The sequence below is a fragment of the Ovis canadensis genome, chromosome 21, assembly GCF_042477335.2.
Source record: "Ovis canadensis isolate MfBH-ARS-UI-01 breed Bighorn chromosome 21, ARS-UI_OviCan_v2, whole genome shotgun sequence".
Lineage (NCBI taxonomy): Eukaryota > Metazoa > Chordata > Mammalia > Artiodactyla > Bovidae > Ovis > Ovis canadensis.
This window is the reverse complement of record NC_091265.1, coordinates 62,397,806-62,418,067: the sequence shown is the minus strand read 5'-3', so window position 1 is coordinate 62,418,067 and position 20,262 is coordinate 62,397,806. Positions and strand designations below refer to the sequence as shown.

Below are 20,262 nucleotides of genomic sequence, written 5' to 3'. Positions count from 1 at the left end.
TCGATGGGGTCACAAAGAATTGGACACAACTGAGCGACTGAACTGATATACTTTTAGCCCCTTTGTGTGCAGGTGTGCTTGTTGGCACAGGGTTTAGGAGGAGGTGGTGCCATCGGGCACTTTCAGCAGATCGGGGGAGGGCGAATGTCTGGGAAGCCAAGAGGGAAGAGGTGAGTCAGGAGCTGGTCAAGGAAGAAGGTGAAAGGACAAATATTTACAGCAAGAAAATGAAATGCACTCCCCGCAGAGGCTGGAAACCAGCCGGGAGGGCCAAACCTTCAGGGGATGAGTGTGGCAGCTGTCTGATTTCCTAAGTCTCCGGGAGGGAGGCCCGCTCCCTGCCCCAGGGTTCTGTGCACTGGGTTTTCCTGGAGTCTTCTAGAACCTGAAGTGGTTTGTGGAGTGGCTACCGCGTAGCCAAGGTGTGTGGTGTTGACCCTGGTTCCCACCTGAGATAAAAGATCAGAGCTGTTATGGATGTGTCTGAGGACTTTCTGTGCCAGCCTCCAGGCTGCCTGGTGGGTAGGGATGGGATTTGCCCTGGCACGGCAAGTTGCTAAACCGCCCTAGGATTCAGGATTCCAGTCAGGTGAGGGTCCGGCTGCCTGTTGCCTGGAGGCAGGGTTGGTGGGATGGCCAGGGGCCTAGGGGTGAAGGGTTCCAGCTCCTGGACTCTGCTGACCACCCAGCGCCTCCAAACAGAGGCAGCAATGGGTTGTCTGTATCCCGCTGGAGCAGGGAGGGAGAGGTGATGGGCAATCACAACCAGGTGTGTTAATGAGTAACATTCAATTTATCAAATGGGAGGAAATGGTCAAATTCAGAATTGATCACACGTCTACATAGGAGCTTCCCCAGTGGCTCATCGGTAAAGAACCCGCCTGCCAATGCAAGAGGTACCAGTTCGATCCCTCAGTCGGGAACATGCCCTATAGAAGGAAATGGCCACCCACTCCAGTATTCTTGCCTGGGAAATCCTGTGGACAGAGGGGGCAGGCAGGCCACAGTCCTTGGGGTCGCAAAGAGTCAGACACGACTTAGTGACTAAGCAAACAGCAACCACAACAAGGGATTTTCTAAAGTCTGGTCAGCACTCACCATGTTCTGTTCACCCTTGTCATTCCAGGAGCTCGCTGACATGGCGGAAGCCCACCAAGCCGTCGCCTTCCAGTTCACAGTCACCCCGGATGGCATCGACCTCCGAATGAGCCATGAGGCCCTCAGGCAGATCTATCTGTCTGGACTTCATTCCTGGAAGAAGAAGTTCATCAGATTCAAGGTTTCCAGACACTTGCTTCAATCTGTCCAGTATTCGCTTTCCTATTTGAGAACTCCAGGTTCTATTGAAGTTTCAGTGTGTCCGTGATAATTGGCAGCTTGTGTATGTTTCCTGGTCCTTAAGGCCTGTGAGACAATTTCATATGTATTGGCTCACTGAATTCCTGGAGAAATTCTGTAAGGCAGACAGGGTGAATTGGGACCCTCTGGGCAGATGAGGAAATCGGGGTTCAGGGAAGTTAAGTGACCTTTGGGGTAGAAGGAGAATAAATGTCTCTAGCTCTGAGTCTGGGCCTCTCTACACTTCACAGGAAGAGGATTGTTTTCCATCCGTGTGAAACCACAGAGAGTTTCTGTAGCAGGTATCTCACTGATGAAATAGTCCACCACTGAAAAAGATGTACGTGAATGCGGATGCGGGCTTCCGAGGTGGCTCAGGGGCAGAGAGTCTGCCTGCCAGTGGAGGAGATGCAGGTTCATTTCCTGTGTCTGGAAGATCCCCTGGAGAAGGGAATTGGCTACCCACTCCAGTGTTCCCATCTGGAAGATCCCATAGGTAGAGGGGAGCCTGGCAGGCTCCAGTCCGTGGGGACGCGACACAGCTGAGTGGCTGCGCAGATGCAAAGTTCTCAGTTCTGTTTACCGGCAAGAGTGGACATTCATTCGCTGATTTTAGCCATGTGTCTTGTTTTTTTAAATTTCACTGGAGTATAGTTGATTTATAGCGTTGCGTTCGTTTCAGGTGCATAGCAAAGTGAGTCAGTTATACACATACAAACATCCACTCCTTTTCAGATAGTTTTCCCAGATAGGCCACAGAGTGACATTTTTTTAAAGTCTTCATTGAAATACTTTGTTACAACATTGCTTCTGCTTTATGTCTTTGGGTTTGGGGCTGGCGGCCCCTGGGGGATCTTAATTCCCCGACCAGGGATGAAACTCGCTCCTACTGTATTGGAAGGCGAAGTCTTAACCACTGGATGGCCGGGGAACTCCGATGTGTCTTATTTTTAATTCATTTTATTTTAAAAATCACAGCAGTCGTGAATATGCACATACTCTTCGCTGGAAACTTCCTCAATTTTGCTGTTCGGGGAGATAAGTGCTGGGAAAAGTCCCCAGGGTTCTCTTTTCTCACTGCCAGTAATAATAGATCCTCCTTCTCCTAAAAAATGAAAGTCACAGAAGGACAAATGCATGTTTAAAAAAATTCAAGCAAGTTGAAAGTGTATCAACAGTGTCTGCTCCACATTCCTCAGCAAAACTGGGTTTGTTGTCCAGTTTTCCTTTCCGAGGGCAGCTCGGAGGAGGGCTGTTGAGAAAGGCCTGGAGCTGGAGTGGGTGAGAGCAATGGCCAGGCCTGGCCTGGTGGGACAGCTGTCCCCTGCCTCTATTGGAGGGTCCCGGGGCCCAGCTTCAGCTCAGTCCAGTCCAGTCGCCCGGTCGTGTCCGACTCTGCGACCCCATGGACTGCAGCATGCCAGGCCTCCCTGTCCGTCACCAACTCCCGGGGCTTGCTCAAACTCATGTCCATTGAGTCAGTGATGCCATCCAACCATCTCATCATCTGTCGTCCCCTTCTCCTCCTGCCTTCAATCTTTCCCAGCACCAAGGTCTTTTCTAATGAGTCAGCTCTTCGCATCAGGTACATAGTCTTTTGCCTGAGACCCCAGCTGCTGTGACCCACTCAGAGTGGAGGAGGGCGCCACCTGCAGAGAGAAGTGCCCTCTGTGCTCCTGACCTTGTTGGGAGCCTCCTTGTACCTTCCTGACCCCGTGGTTTCCTAGGGGACCTAGAGGCAGGGGTAGGGGGCGGGGCCAAGGCTGGCAGAGCTGCTGCAGGGTGGGAAGTGTGGTGAGTGGAGGCTGTTTATCTAGAACCTTCTTTCCCCTGTTATCATTTAATGTGTCTGTTTATTTTATAAGAACATTTCAGAGAACTTCGGAGAACACCAGAAGGCACCCCCCTCCCTGCCCCTGCCCCTCACCCGCAACCACTTTGTTTAAAATCTTCCATACCTCTCAATAATGAGAATAACATGGTAGTCTCTCCTAAGAGAATTCAGTAAAGCTTTGAGAATTTTTTTAATCTGTTATCTTGGTCAAATCAATCTCTTATTAACATGACTTCAGTATGAATTTTTTTTTTAATTATAAGTCTTGAAACATACACAAAAGTAAAGAAAATAATAAAGGCACACAGCTATAATAAAGTCACATCACTCATTTTCACAACTATCAACATTTTGCCGACTTGGAGGTCCTATTTCTTCCTAACCCTTTTTCCTGCTACATTTTTTTTTTAAGGGGCTGCTGCGGGGCTTTGGCTGAAGCATCTTACGGGAGATTCTGGCCATGGAGTGAGGTCTCCTATAGCTATTAATACCTCCGGTTAAGCAGTGTCTGATTCAGGAGCAGCAAGAGGGGTGATCTGAGAGTGAGGGTCTCGGGGCATCCCGGATGCAGCAGGTTGTGGAGAGGACATCATGGTGGGCAAGTTGGCCAGTGTCCCTGAGTCAGTCTCAGGGGAGCTAAGGAATCCGTATGTTAACTTAAGGCTTCTAACTTAGGGTGATTCGAATGTCCTGGGGTCACTCTCCAGGGAGACGGTTTTAGAGAAGTTTCTGACTCAGGAGCTTCCCTGGTAGCTCAGTGGTAAAGACTCTGCCTGCCGATGCAGGAGACCCGGGTGTGATCCCTGGGTCGGGATGATCCCCTGGCAAAGGGAACCGCCACCCACTCCAGTATTCCTGGGGCACTGCTCACGGCGCTCCTGTCTGTTTCTAGAATGGCATCATCACCGGCGTGTACCCAGCGAGTCCCTCCAGTTGGCTCATCGTGGTTGTGGGCGTGATGTCGACCATGTACGCCAAGATTGACCCCTCTTTGGGAATAATCGCTAAGATCAATCGGACCCTGGACACGACGTGAGTAAGCCTCTCAAATCTCAAAGGGTCTAGGGAGTGACCCTTTTTTGTTGCTGCCATTTTTCTATCTTTTCAAACGGCATGGCGGTCTGTTCTGGATATTCTCTTTGAGGCTTTTGCTACAATTCTCACGACAGCTTTCTCCCCATGTCCTGGGGAGGTCCCCTGGGGAGTTTGGGGTCCCTTCTCACTCTTTCTCTGAAGCCCGGAGGTGTGAAGAGCAGCCTCTGTCCTGGGGTGCCTGCCAGTCCACTTAGCCTGGCCAGGGGGCCCTCAGAATGAATTTTGTCCCAGGCACTGGTTCGGGACATGGTGTCTTCCTTGTACAGGGGGCCAGCCTGGAGTTCTGGGACTCTGAGAGCTGACTGCTGTGGGGGGTTCTGGGGAGACTTCAGCTGCTTAGCTCCTTGTCTGAGTGACTTAGAATCTGGGTAGGGGGACCCCCAACACTCTATCCTAGTGACTGTAGTTTTCTAAGAGCTTGAAAATAGGCTTTAAAAAAAAAATATTGTGAGCTTTGGCCTGGAGAACCCTTTGGTTGATACTTTTCCTTCAAGGTATGTGGTGCCTGGGGTCTCGTGCGGAAATGCTGGCCGTGCCCTCGAGGGTCTTTGTGGAGCCCCTCTGATGTCCTTTCTTCCCTCCGGTCCTGGGGTGACCCTGTCTCCTGCTATCATCTCCTGCCCTGTGGCCCCTGCGCTGCAGTGACCTCTCTCACTGGGCTCTCTGATGTAAAGTGAGGAAACGCTCAAACTTGCAGACTCCTGGGATTTCCCTAGGGGTCCAGTGGCTAAGACTCAACGCAGGGGGCCCAGGTTCAACCCCCAGTCAGGAAACTAGATCCCGCATGTTGCAACTAAGTGTTCCCATGCCACAAGTAAAGATCCCGAAAGCCACAGCAAAGATCAAAGATCCTGATTGCTGCAACTAAGACCTGTGCAGCCAAATAAATTCACAAGTAAATACTGAGAAAAAAAAGATGTGGATTCCTGCCAGAGTCATGGAGAGGAAGTGGAGAGGTTGGGCTCCAGACCCAGCTCTGCGCAGCACTTCGGACCCCTGTGCCCCCCTCAGCAGGCCCTGAACCTCCCCGCAGAGAACCTTCCTGCCAGACAAAGGCAGGGACAGCACCTCTGCCTCATCGGTGTTTGAGGGGCCCAGTGATGGGACCCGCACGGGGCTGAGCCTATCCTGCCCCTCCTCCATTACACTGTGATTGCAGCTCTGAAAGGCACATTTTTATTCTTTTGGCTGTGCCATAAGGCTTGTGGGATCTTAATTCCCCAACCAGGGATAGAACCCAGGCCCTCAGCAGTGAAAGTGCTGAGTCCTAGCCGCTGGACTGCAAGGGAATTCCCTTGGGATACCAGTTTCTCTTTTCTGGTGAAAAGGCCTAGTGCCTCCACCTTGGCTGTGTCTTGTCCCAAGCCAGACCTTTGATCCTGTTCATGGGTTGCTTGCTGACATCGGTGAACATTTTAGGTCTGTGACTGGAGAAATGATAATCCCCAAGTCCTTGTGCCATATTTGGGCTTTGCTTTTTGTTTTTTGTTTTTTTTTTAAATTTTCTTCATTTTTTGACCGTTCCTCAGAGCAGGTGGGATCTTAGTTTCCCGACCAGGGATCAAACCTGCACCCCCTGCAGTGGCAGGGCAGAGTGTTAACCACTGGACCACCAGGGGATTCCTGAGCTTTGCTTTTGGGGCCAGGAGTTTTGTGAGGGAGGTGGGGGACAGACTGTAGCCCAGGTGTGTCCACCGGGTCTCTGGGCCATAGCTGCAGTGTTGGGGTTGGGCCCAAGATAAACAGATGAATTTCTGGGCCCTTTACTAAGTTGGTTGTTTGGAATTCAATATTGCCTTCGGAAAAGGACAGGAAAATAAAGTGGCAAAAGGCGACGTAAAAGAAAGCTCACGGTTCAACACTGAGTTTGATTCTGATCACGGTCAAGAAAGGATTAAGCGCTTTTGGCGGAAAGGTCTGAATCTTCCCTGGTCTGGGCCGGTGCCCCTCGCTGCCGACAGCTGCTCCTTGTGCACCAGGCCCTGGGGTGCTTGGCAGCTAGTGTGACGCTCTGAGTCACCCGCAGCCCCCAGCCGCCTCAGAACCCCAGCTCACACCTCTGTCAGCGTCTGCAAGGCCCTGGGTACAAACCCATCCCCGCGGGGAATGCACACCTGCGCTTCGCATCTGCCAGACTTCTTGGTCTGCCTGAGGGGCCAGGAGTCCTGACAGGGTCCCCGAGCAGGAGACTCCGTCTCTCTTTCATCACCTTGCCCATGTCTCCACCCTCTCTTTCCGGAGAGTCACAGGTCTGCCCCGCTATAGACAGCTCATCTCTGCATCTCTGCCTGCTTGGGTTTAACACACTTTTTAATTTACCCTGGACGGCGGGCAGTCTCTTTACACTGGATTATATTTAGAAACATCGGCTATTTAAAGCCCTTTCTAATCTGAGTCTTTATAAGATTTGTTTCTTCCTCCCTGTAAACCAATTGCAGTAAACTGGGCCATCCTTGGCCCAGATTTAGAAAGACCAGGTTAACAGGCCAGCAGCTCCCAGGTCAAGGGTCAAGGACTGTTCTGCACACTCTTGCTGGAGAGGATCCCCAACACCCTGAAGTCGTGGCCTCCCCCAGAGCCCTGGGTAGGCCATCCGCTGCAGCCTTAGAAGGGCCACAACGTGTAACAGAATGCTTTTTTCGCTATAGTGCTTTCAGCCAAAGGGCCTACGGTATACATAGAGAAAAGGCCAAATGCATCATTTGCTCGTTGCTGTTCAGTTGCTCAGTCGTGTCCAGGCTTCCCTGTCCTTCACTGTTTTCCAGAGTTTGCTCAAACTCATGTCTGCTGAGTCACTGATGCCATCCAACCCATCTCGTTCTCTGCCGCCCCCTTCTCTTCCGGCCTTCAGTCTTTCCCAGCATCAGGGTCTTTTCTAGTGTCGGCTCTTCGCATCAGGTGGCCAAAGCATTGGAGCTTCGGCTTCAGCATCAGTCCTTCCAATGAACACCCAGGACTGATCTCCTTTAGGGTGGACTGCTTTGATCTCCTTGCAGTCCAAGGGACTCTCAAGAGTCGTCCCCAGCACCACAGTTTGAAAACATCAGTTCTTAGGTGTACAAAATAATGATTCGATATATATATTCTACAAAATGATTACCACAAGTTTTGTTAACATCCATCACCCAGTACAGTTACAAACTAAAAAAAAAATTTTTTTTTAGATCTCATGTGTGAGACCATACAATATATGTCTTTCTTTTTTAACTTTTTTTTTAATTGAAGTATAGTTAATATTCAATGTTGTGTTAGTTTCTGGTGTACAGCAAAATGATTCAGGAATGTGTATATATATATATACACACACATAAATATAATATATATATACATATATATAAGTTTTCTTTGTGAGTCTGTTTCTGTTTCATTAAAATAAAGTTCATTTGTATCATATTTCAAATTCCACATGTGAGTGATATCATTTGGTATTTGTCTTTCTCTGTCTGACTTATTTCGCTTGGTATAATGTCCTTAAGGCCCATTCATGTTGTCACAAATAACAGCATTTATTCTTTTTTTTTTTTGCTAAATAATATTCCATTGTATCAATCGGTATTAATACCATCTCTTCTTTATCCATTCATTTGTCCATGGACACTTATGTTTCCACGTCTGGTCTGTTGTAAATAATGCTGTAGGGACCATGGAGTGATTTCATTTCCTTCAGATAAATACTCAAAAGTGAAATTGTTGCCTCATATGGTAGTTCTTTTTTTTTTTTTTTTTTGAGGAATCTCATATTGTTTTCCATAGTGACTGTATCAGTTTACATTCCCACCAACAGTGCATAAATGTTCCCTTTTTTCTCCACATCCTCACCAACATTTGCTACTTAAACTATTTTTATTTTGTGACTATTTTGTGGTTTTTCAAAACAACTGAAACTACAGCCCACAAGGGTGTATGAGTAGCTGTATTTCTTCTCATTTTATAAGTCCCATCTTTATCAGATCACTTTCCTATCTATATCACTTTCCCTAGCAAATGAAAATATTTTCTAGGTTTTTAAGTGATCATGTTACAGCATCAGTTTCTACATGTATTCATGATAAATGTTGCTACCCAGATCAAAACCAAGCTCTTTTGATATAAATAGTTGAAGTAATAGTTCTGTCAAGTGACCTGTGTTCCTTATGAGTCATGATGAAATGCAAAGGTATGTTGAAGGGAAAAACATCTTGAATAGCAGGAATGGAAGTCACAGAGTTGCAGCCGGCTCCCGGCCAAGGAGAAGGCAGGTCAGTCATCGGGCTGGGGCATAGCTTCCATTGTGGGCCAGCCAGTGCCTCACCTTCTCATCCTGCCTGGACCTGGAGGAGGCTGTCTGTTTTCCCTGATTATGCCCGTTAGCCTGGGTTTGTTTCGAGGACCAGCAAAGCAGATGGGGGCTGGTTCATCTCACATCCAGAAGAAAGATGGCTGAGTCTTGGGAGAATCAGGTTAACTCGGGTGGCCCCCTCTGTCTGATCAGGCCTGGGGTCCGCGGCCTCTGCTGTGACCCCAGGAGGCCACCCCGCCTGGGAGCACGTGGCATCTCTTGGCGACGTGGCCCGTGGCCTCCTTCGCTGATGAACCCGCGGCTTGTCTGGTCTTGTCTTGGCAGCGGCTGCATGTCCAGCCAGACCAAGAAGGTGGTGAGCGGCGTCATCTTCGGCACGGGGCTGTGGGCGGCCCTCATCGTCACCATGCGCTACTCCCTGAAGGTGCTCCTGTCTTACCACGGCTGGATGTTCACCCGGCACGGCAGCCTGAGCCGCACCACCAAGATCTGGATGGTAACGCTGCCCCAGCACGCAGCTGGCGGGGAGGGCTTTGTTTCTTTCTGCCGGGCCTCGAGGCTTGTAGGACCTTGGTTCCCAACCAGGGGTCAAACCTGAGTCCGTGGCAGTGAAAAGGCCATGTCTTAACCACTGGACTGCCAGGGAGCTCCCTGGTAGATGATTCTGAACTGCCTGACATCCTCAAAGCCGTGGCTGTTTCATAGCTTGATGTGTTTGGAGACAAATACACACTTGTGAAACCCTCATCTCTGCCAAAGTTACTAATATATCCACCCTGCCCTCCCTGAAACCTGGGCCCCACCCATGCCTTTCGCCTTTGAACATAAGAGCATTTAACCTAAGATTCACCCTCTTAGCAAATTTGTAAGGTGTGACGCAGGATTGTTTGTTCCAGGCCCAGCGTCCAGGACATACTTTTTTCAGGACTTCCCTGAAAAGTCCAGTGGTTGAGAGTCTACACTTCCACTGCAGAGGCTCCCATCCCTTGTCAGGGAACTGAGACCCCACATAACCAGTGGTACGGCCAGAAAAGAAAGGCAGGAAAAGAAAAGCAGAAACTGCCCAACCAAACAGAACATAGTTATCTTGTAACTGAAACCTTGTCCCCTTTAAGGGACATACCCACACATGTATATGCATAACTGACTCACTGTGTTATACGCCGGAAACTAACACAGCAGTGTGAGGCAGCGAGATCCACAGTCCCCAGCCCCTGTCCTCCGGCCCCTGGAAGCCCCCCTCCCTCCTTGCTGCTTCTGGGCTTCCACGGACCCCTGAGACCACCCAGGATGTGTCCTTCTGAGGCTTGTTCACCCACTCAGCCTGGTGTCTGGTGTGGGAGACTTTCTCTTCTGCAAGAAGGGTCCTCTCTGGGCCTTTTCCCCTTGGTGACTTTTTTAACATTAGTTTTTATTGAAGTCTAGTTAGTCTACACTGTTGTGATAGTTTCAGGTGTATAGCAAAGTGAATCAGTTATGCGTACACGTGTGTGTGTGTGTGCGTGCGTGTGCGCGCGCGCACGCTCAGGCATTTCAGTCATGTCCGACTCCTTGTAACGCTATGGACCGTAGCCTACCAGGCTCCGCTGTCCATGGTATTCTCCAGACAAGAATGGTTACTGGAGTGGGTTGCCACTTCTTCCTCCAGGCGGTCTTCCCGACCCAGGGATGGAACCTGCATCTCCTGCTCTGCAGGTGTATCCTTTTCACACTGAGCCATCAGGAAAGCCTGTGCATATCCATATAGCCACTCTTTTTTTTAGGTTCTGTTCCCAAATAGGTCACTACAGAGTATTACATAGCGTTCCCTGTGCTACACCGTCCCCTTGGTGACTTGAGTGTCGCCCTGTAATTGCCAGAGAAGTCTGACCCACTGTGACTCATAAGCTTGGGCTGGGGACTCTTTTCCTTTAATTAGTGTGTCCTGAATATCTGGGTTGATGTCTGCTGGGTTTGTCATCTCGGTCACCCATCAAACAAAAGTACCTTCCATCTACTTCTTTGTAGCCTTTCTGACTAACTCGGGCAATGAATGGTTTCCCTAGCTGAGGCCAGGACACCCTGACTCACCCTTAGCTTCTAGTACGTTTCACCAGCTCACCTTGGTCCTTAGTGCAGCAGCCACTTAAGTGCCATGAGCATGGATGTCTGTCCTTATCTCATCCAGTGATACCTCCACCTGTGGTTGAACGCTGCCCCCTGGGGCTCCCTCTGAAAGGGGTGGGCATCCCCCTGCTGGAGCCTGCCACACCACACCTTTCCGCTTTCCCAAACAGACTTCCTGCTGTTGCTTGCATGTAAGATTTCTGATTTCCAGAGAAATAGAATTTAACTCCCAGGAGAGATGCTGAGGTGGTGTCCACACTTTATTAAGCAAGGGAAATGACCTGCCCCAGGGTGGCCTTCATAGCTGGTGTCCAGTTGAGTCCCACCTGCTCTTCAGCATCAAGAATCACAGCACTCCCCCCTACCCCCCTTGGGCCATGAGCCCCAGAAATTCACTGAAGTCAGGTCAGCATGAGGTGACCAATTACTAGACCATGTTTAGATCGTTCCAGACTAAAGCAGGGGCAAGCATGTGCCCTTCACCAGACATGTCAATGACCAGAGAGTCCCACTGCTTCGCCCAAGCTTGCTTCTGGGTCTAGGCCCCTCACCCAGCCCCTGGTGTCAATCTGGAAACCGAGGGCCTTACAGAAGTGGGCACGTGGAACTTAATCTCCTTGTGCAGAAGTGTGATCAGACCCCATGTCAGGGTACCCAGGGAATGGCACCTCCAGGACAGGGCAGGACGTGTCTCAGACACAGGGCTTCGTTCGCCCTGGATTTTATTTGGGATTTGCTGGTTGCTGAGGCCTGCGGGGGTTGGGGCAGAAAATGGACTAGAGGAGATGAACTGCAGTGGAGAATCAGTCAACAGTCGGCGAGTCACATACGCTGAAAAACTGGTTTGGGGCCTTTGACACAATCTCGTCTTTCAGAACGTACTTTTGTTCTTTTTTGTTAGTTTATGGTCAAGATCTTCTCAGGCCGAAAACCCATGTTGTACAGCTTCCAGACATCTCTGCCGCGCCTGCCCGTCCCAGCTGTCCAGGACACTGTCAACAGGGTACGTCAACCTCACGCTCCCTCCGGAACACCTGCTCTGAGCACCAGCATCTTTGCGATCAAGGCTTATGACTTGATGAGACTTCCCTGGTGGTCCGTGGTTAAGACTCCAAGTTTCCACGGCAAGGGGTTTGGGTTGTATCCCTGCTCGGGGAACTAAGATCCCTCATGCCCCCTGGTGCAGCCAAAAAATATACTGTCGATGCTGTTGAACTGCTACCTGCCTCCTCCTACCTGCAAGGACCAGAGCAAATCAAAGTGGGGGCCTGAAAATTCTGAACTGGTGGCTTGGCCTCAGCCTGATGGTGTGACCTTCCCCGTCCCTGTCATTTTTTGGGCTCCTCTTTCCCGTCCTGGGGTCTTAAGCACCAGCCTGTAGTACCACCCTAGGCTCTCAGAGCCTCCCCACCCATCTCATTGGCACCTTCATAGCCTAGGTGAGAATAGAGCTCTTATGAAGGACCAGATGATGAAGAAAAAAAACCCACACATTAAAAGCTCATTGTAGACCAAATCTTGATCTGGTCAGTCTAGAGTCCACTTTGGTGATTTTGTGCTGATTCAAGATCTGAGGAGCGTGCATGCCAGTAAAAGGACAAAAAAGGTTGTCTTTTTAAAATATAATTAATTAATTTGGAAAAAAAATAAAATAAAATAAAATATAATTAATTAATTTGGCTGCTCCAGGTCTTAATTGCGGCTTGCGGGGTCTTACAGTTGTAGCCTGCGAACTCTTAGTTGCAGTATGTGAGACCTAGTTCCCTGACGAGGGATCGAACCCAAGCCCCTGGCACTGGGAGCTCGGAGCCTTAGCTGCTGGACCACTGGCGATGTCCCCCCAAAAGTTTAATTGTTGAGTTATCCCTGATGTAAAATGTCTCTTTGTTATTGAAGTTAGCTAACTTGAGTGAAGACTAGCCTTTTTCTAAGGCATAAGGAAAGAAACCTATTTTAGCTGGGCTTATGTTTTTTCCCTTAACCCTAGTACTTGGAATCTGTGAAGCCTCTTATGAAGGAGGGAGACTTCACACGGATGACGGCTCTGGCACAAGATTTTGCTGTCAATCTGGGACCGAGATTGCAGTGGTATTTGAAGCTAAAATCCTGGTGGGCTACCAATTATGTGAGTATAAGCATGCTGTTTTTCTTGGTGGAATTTTGCGTAGGAATATAATTTGTTCCTGAGCCAGTTGAGTTTCCCCACATATGGCGAGTGGAAGGAGACAAGTGGTGGGTGAAACAGGCAGAGGAGTTGGGATTTGAGGAACAGCTAGTGTGGAAGACTTGGACCATAAAGAAGGCTGAGCTCCGAAGAATCGATGCTTTCAAATTGTGGTGCTGGAGAAGACTCTTGAGCATCCCTTGGACAGCAAGGAGATCAAGCCAGTTGATCCTAAAGGAAGTCAGCCCTGAATATTCATTGGAAGGACTGATGCTTCATACTTTGGCAACTTGATGCAAAGAGCCGATTCATTAGAAAAGACTGATGTTGGGCAGAATTGAAGGCAGGAAGAGAAGGGGGTGGGTGACAGAGGATGAGATGGTTGGATGGCATCACCGACTCAATGGACATGAATTTGAGCAAGCTCTAGGAGGTACTGAGGACAGGGAAGCCTGGCGGGTTGCAGTCCATGGGTCACAAAGAGTTGGACATGACTTAGTGACTAAACAGCAACAGAGTGGAAGAGGAGGTGTGACCCAGACAGAACTGGTGGGTGGGGCACACCAGGGGCACGGCCATGGGGTAAGTCGTGACCGGAGAGAGCGGTCAGAGTCCAGGGTGGGTGGGGCAAGTCACGTGGGGGTTTGATCCTGTGCTGATTACATGGGTGTTTTGAGTTTGTGAAATTTTTCACAGGTACTTAGATTCTTAGGTGGGCACTGTTCTGTGTGTTTATGTACTTTCTTACACAAAGTGGAAGAATGGTGGTCCTTGGGTCCTGAAGGCTGTGGGTGTGGTTAGGACAAGACTGCTGGCCTCCTGAGGGATGCTAGGAAGACAGGACACGTGGCCCGGGGTGGCTCCAAGGAGAGTGGAAGCTGTGGGAGCAGAAGGGGAGAGGCAGTCTGTGGACAGTTACTGGTGGTGTTCACTGTTAAGAAATGCTAGAGCAGCCAGACATTGATCATTTCTTTCCCGTTGGGTGTTTTTATTTTTTAAACCATCTATGAAATGAAGGTGATGTACCCTGTAGCTGAGTCTTGACTTGAATAAAGCCATCTTCCGGTGCCCACTGTTTTGCATTCGGTCTCACTGGGGCTGACTTGGCCCCGAGAGAGAGAGAAATGCTGTACATGCGCCCTCCCCCAACCCTCCTTGCCCACCCCCCGTCCCACCCCCCGTCCCGGGCAGCCTGGTTAAGCCTGTCCTTGCTCTCTTCTGCTTGCACCTGACAGGTGAGTGACTGGTGGGAGGAATACATCTACCTCCGAGGACGAGGGCCGCTGATGGTGAATAGCAACTACTTCGCGATGGTGAGTCCCGCGGGCCCGCAGCGTCCGGTGGAGACCAGGCCGCAAGTGGCCCGGCCCGGCCCTGCGGGCTGCCTGGGGATGCGCTGGGCCTCTCCTGGCCCTGCTTCCCCCACCCAAGGCCTCACGGCCCCGTCAGGGAGCCCAGGACCTGCCGTCCACAGCAGAGGGCCCCATGGAGGTCCTTTTGTATTTCCAGTGAGGTTCAAGGGTGCCCATCGAGCTGCTGCAGAGGAATTTGGATTGCAGAAATGGTCTCGTGGCGATCGGACTCCTCACTCAGCAAACCTCTCCCTCTGTTTTCCTAACTGAGCCTGAGTAACGCTGAAGGCCCACATCCCTGCCCGCTCCTGACCTGTGGGTCAGCTGAGAGCTCGTCCACGTACTGAGCTTGTCCCTCTGGGCCCTGGGGTGACGTGGGTCCCACCCTGAGTGTCATTTCACGTCTCTTTGGTCTTTTTTGCCTTCTGAGACATGGGTGGTCTGGAGAGCACACCCCATTGTTTTGTTAGAAGCACCTCATCGGGCTTCCCTGATGACTCAGCAGGTGAAGAATCTGCCTGCAGTTCAGGAGATGTGCGTGTGACCCCTGGGTCGGGAAGATCCCTTGTCGGAGGGCACGGCAACCCACTCCAGCATTCTTGCCTGGGAAATCCGTGGACAGAGGAGCATGAAGGGCTATTGTCCATGGGGTCGCAAAGGAGTCAGACGTAAGGGAGCAGCTAACCACCACCGGTGTCTGACCACTGGCCTTAAACAGCTGCTGAATCTGTCTTTCCCCTTCTTTCTCCTCTTTGCTTTCTTTTGTATTTTTTTGCCTTCTCCTTATATCTATCTTAGATCTTCCCTGGTGGCTCAGAGGGTAATGCGTCTGCCTACAGTGCGGGAGACCCGGGTTCGATCCCTGAGTCAGGAAGATCCCCTGGAGAAGGAAATGGCAACCCACTCCAGTACTCTTGCCTGGAAAATCCCATGGCCAGGAGCCTGGTGGGCTACAGTCCATGGGGTTGCAAAGAGTCAGACACAGCTGAGTAACTTCACTTCACTTATATCTATCTTATTGTTTGCTTTTTCTGTTTTTCTCCTTTAAAATTTCTTTTCTTTAAAAATAATTGTTCTTGTCTTTTGGAAACAAGGTCAGACTTAGAGAAAAACTGTTGACATGGCCCAGAAAAATACATTTTAGAGCGAACTGCCCATCTGGTCCCCTTTCGTTCCCAAAGACTTTGGTGTCTATTTCCCACGTAATCAGGGGACAACCCCACACATATAATTTCTCTCAAAGTATCGTTGAGACAGACAAGCGACCCTTGGACTTGAAAAATATAAACACTTAGAAAATGTGTTTCTAAAAAGTTGCCAGCACTACTCTATATAAAAGATTATTTTAATTTTTGGTTACTTCTCACTCAGAAAACGTACTAATTGCTGCTTTTAATTTCCTCTTTCCTTTTTATGCATTATATGAGGATATTTAAGCTGTAGTACTGTTATCTTGTTTTTAGACTTGAATTATATTTATTTACCATTTAATTTTAAAATATACCGTTACCTTTCGTAGCCAGACAATTGCTCGGAAGCTTGAAACAGCAGAGCAGGTATCATGAACGCATGTGTAGGAATGCATTCGCTGTGTATTGAAGCTCGCTTGTCTTTCCGTGAACATTCCCCCTAACGCTGTGTGTTTTGTGTCAGGACTTGCTGTATATCAAACCGACTCACATCCAGGCGGCAAGAGCTGGCAACGGGATCCACGCCATCCTGCTTTACAGACGCAAACTGGACCGGGAGGAAATCAAACCGGTATACACACAAGTGCTTTTCTCTTAGAAGAAAAAAATGTATTTATTTGGCTGTTCAGGGCTGGTTGTTGTGGTGGCTTATGGCTTAGTGGCTCCATGACACGTGGGATCTTAGTTCCCTGACCAGGGATGGAACCCACACAACCTCCGCTGCAAGGTGGATTCTTAACCACTGGACTATCAGGGAAGTCCCAACCTGCTATTAACAAAATTCTTTAGAACAGCTTTATCCAGGTGTAATTGATGTACAGCATACCTTCAAAGCATCCACCGTAATAAGTTCTGATGTTTTGATATGTATGTCTGTACATGTGAAACCATCACAGTTGAGTGAGTGAGAGCCCCGCCCACTGGCCCACCCTGGGCTCCTCTGTGTGCCTCTGTCGGTCTCTGCTCCCACCATCACCCTGAGCTGCTTTCTGTCACTCTAGATTAGCTTGCATTTTCTGTAAATGGATTCTTGCAGCTTGTGCTTGCTTGCTTTTTTTTTTTTAAACATTCATCATTTGGGGGCCTCCCTGGTGGTTTAGTCAGTAAAGAATCCATCTGCAGTGCAGGAGACCCGAGTTCAATCCCTGGCTTTGGGAAGATCCCCTGGAGACAGAAATGACAACCCACTCCAGTATTCTTGCCTGGAGAATCCCATGGGCAGAGGAGCCTGGTGGGCTCCAATCCGTGGGGTTGCAAAGAGTCAGACATGACTGAGCGACTGAACCAACCAGTGTCTATTTGGCTGTGTTGAGTCTCATTTGCGGCATCCAGGCTCCTTGTTGTGACATACAGGATATTCAGTTGCAGAGCTCAGACCCTCTAGTTGCAGCGCTTGGGTCTTAGTTCCCTGACCAGGGATCCAACCCATATCCCTTGTATTGGAAGATGGATTCTTAACCACTGTACCACCAGGGAATTCCCATTCACTTTTTATTTTTTTTTTGTTTCGACCTCTTTCACTCAACATAATTATTTTGAGATTTAATTCTCTTCTGTAGTGTCCTAAATGGATATATGTCTGATGCGCTTTAGTTCCATAATTTGTCCTTTGAGGAAACCCTCTCTTGCTTGTGAAGGAAATAATACGGATGTCAGGCCTTTACAAAAATTCTTTTTGTTTGTTTATGTATTTATATTTTTGGCCATGCTGAGTCTTCGTGGCCGCACAGGGACTTTGTCCAGGTGTGTGAGCCGGGGCTGCTCTTGGTTGCCCTGAGCGGGCTTCTCATGTCCCAGTGGCTTCTCTTGTTGCAGAACACAGACTCTGGGGCCTCCGGGCTTCGGGAGATGCAGCACGCGGACTAGCTGCTTCTCTGTGGCACAGGGGATCTTCCCAGACCAGGGGTCGAACCCGTGTCCCCTGCACTGACAGGCAGATTCTTAACCACTAGACCAGCAAGGAAGTCTTGAGGCCTTTTTTTTTTTTTAAACTACTCCTTTGACTTAAGTGTCAACTTCTTTCTTTCTTTCCTTTTAACTACACTACGCAGCACTCGGGATCTCATCTCAGTTCCGAAACTAGGGTTGAAAACGTGCTCCCTGCAGTGGAAGCGTGGAGCCTGCTGAAGACGGGTTATTTAAGAATAAGATGCAGGGTTCTGTGCTCTGGTCTGTTTCAGCAAACCCCAGGGTGCCTGGTATCCCAGGGAACCCCCATTCTTACAGAGTTTGGAGATTAGGTCTCCAGCCATGCTATGGGCCCGGAAAACAAATCCAGCATTTAAATGTGTGGACTTAATTTGCTCCTTGAATTTTTGTTTGAGACATATTTCTGTTCCAGATTCTTCTTCTGGGGTCTACGATTCCGCTCTGCTCTGCCCAGTGGGAGCGCATGTTTAATACTTCTCGGATCCCAGGAGAGGAGACAGGTGGGTAGCCCACGCAGGGCTCCTTCGGATATCAGAACTTCCCATCCTTGTGCTCAGGAGACATCGGAGAAGACCACACCAGTGGCTCCTAGCCTCTCCTAAGATTTCAGAGATTTCAGGCTCAAGAACCTTCCTTCTGTTGAACTGCCTTTGTCTTTCTCAGGCCTGGACAGTTAATTAATTTAACTGACTCAGTTTCTCTTCACTTGAAGGCTGTCTTACAGTAGTTTTTTTCCAGATTGGGTTAGGAATTTTTTTTTTGGCCGCACAGTGTGGCATGAGGGATCTTAGTTCCCTAACCGGGGATTGAACCCATGGCCCCTGCAGTGAAAGCGCAGATTCCTAACCACTGGACCACCGAGGAAGTCCTCCACGCAGGGTTTATTGTGTTCAGGGGGAGCCAGATTTGTGGCCCAGTAGCCTGACCTAGGACCCCTGACCCCTGCCTTCGTTACTGCCCAGTGTAGGGGGCCCTCATCTGTTCCAGTCGGGACGCCCTCGAAAATGCAAGGGAACAGAACGGTACCACTTAGGACCACCCCCTGTTGGTCCTTTGGCCCGGGTGACACGTCCAGGGTGTGGGCAAGGGAACCCAGCGCCCAGGCCTGCCCCAGCCCAGAGCCCAGAGCCCTCTGCAGGCCTGTGGGAAATGGACTCTGAGCGGAGCCGAGTGACGCGGGGACAGGAGGTGGTGCCGTCGAGGGTATGTTCTCGCGTCCTCTAACCACGTGCCCCTGGATGCCTGCCTCCCCCACCCCCCAACAGACACCATCCAGCACCTGAGGGACAGCAAGCACATCGTCGTCTTCCACCGGGGCCGCTACTTCAAGGTCTGGCTCTACCACGATGGCCGGCTGCTGAGGCCCCGGGAGATCGAGCAGCAGGTGCAGCGGATCCTGGAGGACCCGTCGGAGCCGCAGCCCGGGGAGGCCAAGCTGGCGGCGCTTACGGCGGCGGACAGGTGTGCGGCCCCTCCGAGACACCGGGGGGCTGTCGGGGGGTCTCAGGGTTCTCGCTTCACCAGGGGAGCAGACAGGTGTGCAGCCCCTCCGAGACGCCGGAGGGCTGTCGGGGGGTCTCGGGGTTCTCTCCTCATCAGGGGGGCAGACAGGTGTGCGGCCCCTCCGAGACGCCAGGGGGCTGTCGGGGGGTCTCAGGGTTCTCTTCTCATCGGGGGGCAGACAGGTGTGCAGCCCCTCCAAGACGCCGGGGGGCTGTCGGGGGGTCTCGGGGTTCTCTTCTCATCGGGGGGCAGACAGGTGTGCGGCCCCTCCGAAACACCGGGGGGCTGTCGGGGGGTCTCGGGGTTCTTGCTTCACCAGGGGAGCAGACAGGTGTGCAGCCCCTCCGAGACGCCGGGGGGCTGTCGGGGGGTCTCGGGGTTCTCGCTTCACCAGGGGAGCAGACAGGTGTGCGGCCCCTCCAAGACACCGGGGGGCTGTCGGGGGTCTCGGGGTTCTCTCCTCATCAGGGGGGCAGACAGGTGTGCGGCCCCTCTGAGATGCTGTCGTGTTTCGGGGGCTCAGGGTCCTCTCCTCACCAGGGTCACCCCCGGCGGGGAGGTGGGTCCGGGTCCCCTTGGCCGTCTGTGTGACCGGCAGGTGTGCGTGTGCGTGGATCTTGGGACACATGACCGAAGGAAGGAAGTAGGCGTTGTCCTGGGGGCTGCGGCATGTCTTTGGTGATTGTTTTGGTTTTAAGTACTGTTCTTTAGTCTGGCTCTGCTGGGCCTCTGTTGCCGCACGAGGGCTTTCTCTGGCTTCCGAGGGCAGAGGCGGCTCTCAAGTTGCGGTGCACGCCCTTCGCGGTGCAATGACTGGGCTTGTTGCCGAGCACAGACTCGAGTGCACCCAGGCTCAGTAGTTGCTGTTCCCAGGCTCCAGAGCCCAGGCTCAGTAGTTAGCACATGGGCTTAGTTGCTCCGCATCATGTGGAATCTTCCCAGACCAGGGATCGAACCTTGTCCCCTGCGATGGCAGGTGAATTCTTTAACGCTGAGCCGGCAGGGAAGCCCTTGGGCATGTTGGACTTAGGAAACAGACAAGTTTAGCCAAGGCCTCCGTGTCAGGGTTACTCTCCTGACCCGTCTAAAGCTCGAGGGCCTGACCTGTACAGCCTGGGCTCTGATGCCTCTGGGGCTGGGCTAGTCTGTTTGGGGTGGGGGAGGGGAGCACTTGGGGGACAAGCAAGTCTGTCTTCAGGCTTTGCCCAGGGCTGCTGGGGCAGTGTGGTCCCTGATGAGGACCCCTGGGGCCGGCAGTGTGGCTGCTCTTAGGGTCATGCTGGGAGCAAGATGGTGAGTGACTATCCTGCAGAGAGGAGGAAGAGACCCAGGCGAGGGCACGCAGAGGGCGGTGGTGGGCCGGGGTGACTGACGGGCAGCAGAGAAGTCTGAGGAGAAGATGCTGGGAGCTGTGGAGTGGGTCCCCGGTGCCTGGCTACATCTGGGCTTGATTCTGTGACTAGGCGCTGATA

The 20,262-nt window shown here is 51.0% G+C and overlaps 1 protein-coding gene across 2 annotated transcripts in view; it reads left to right on the top strand.

The window, feature by feature from the left end:
* The window catches only part of CPT1A (carnitine palmitoyltransferase 1A), a 60,069-nt gene that overhangs the window by 17,219 nt on the left and 22,588 nt on the right, over positions 1 to 20,262 (top strand). For both annotated transcript variants that reach the window (XM_069565624.1, XM_069565625.1), the window contains exons 2-10: positions 1,127 to 1,279; positions 4,065 to 4,204; positions 8,871 to 9,042; positions 11,554 to 11,655; positions 12,640 to 12,777; positions 14,052 to 14,129; positions 15,822 to 15,929; positions 17,700 to 17,787; positions 18,553 to 18,748. In XM_069565624.1, coding sequence (XP_069421725.1) covers positions 1,139 to 1,279; positions 4,065 to 4,204; positions 8,871 to 9,042; positions 11,554 to 11,655; positions 12,640 to 12,777; positions 14,052 to 14,129; positions 15,822 to 15,929; positions 17,700 to 17,787; positions 18,553 to 18,748 — 1,163 coding nt within the window. In that variant the 5' untranslated portion in view covers positions 1,127 to 1,138. The remainder of the gene's footprint in view (positions 1 to 1,126; positions 1,280 to 4,064; positions 4,205 to 8,870; positions 9,043 to 11,553; positions 11,656 to 12,639; positions 12,778 to 14,051; positions 14,130 to 15,821; positions 15,930 to 17,699; positions 17,788 to 18,552; positions 18,749 to 20,262) is intronic.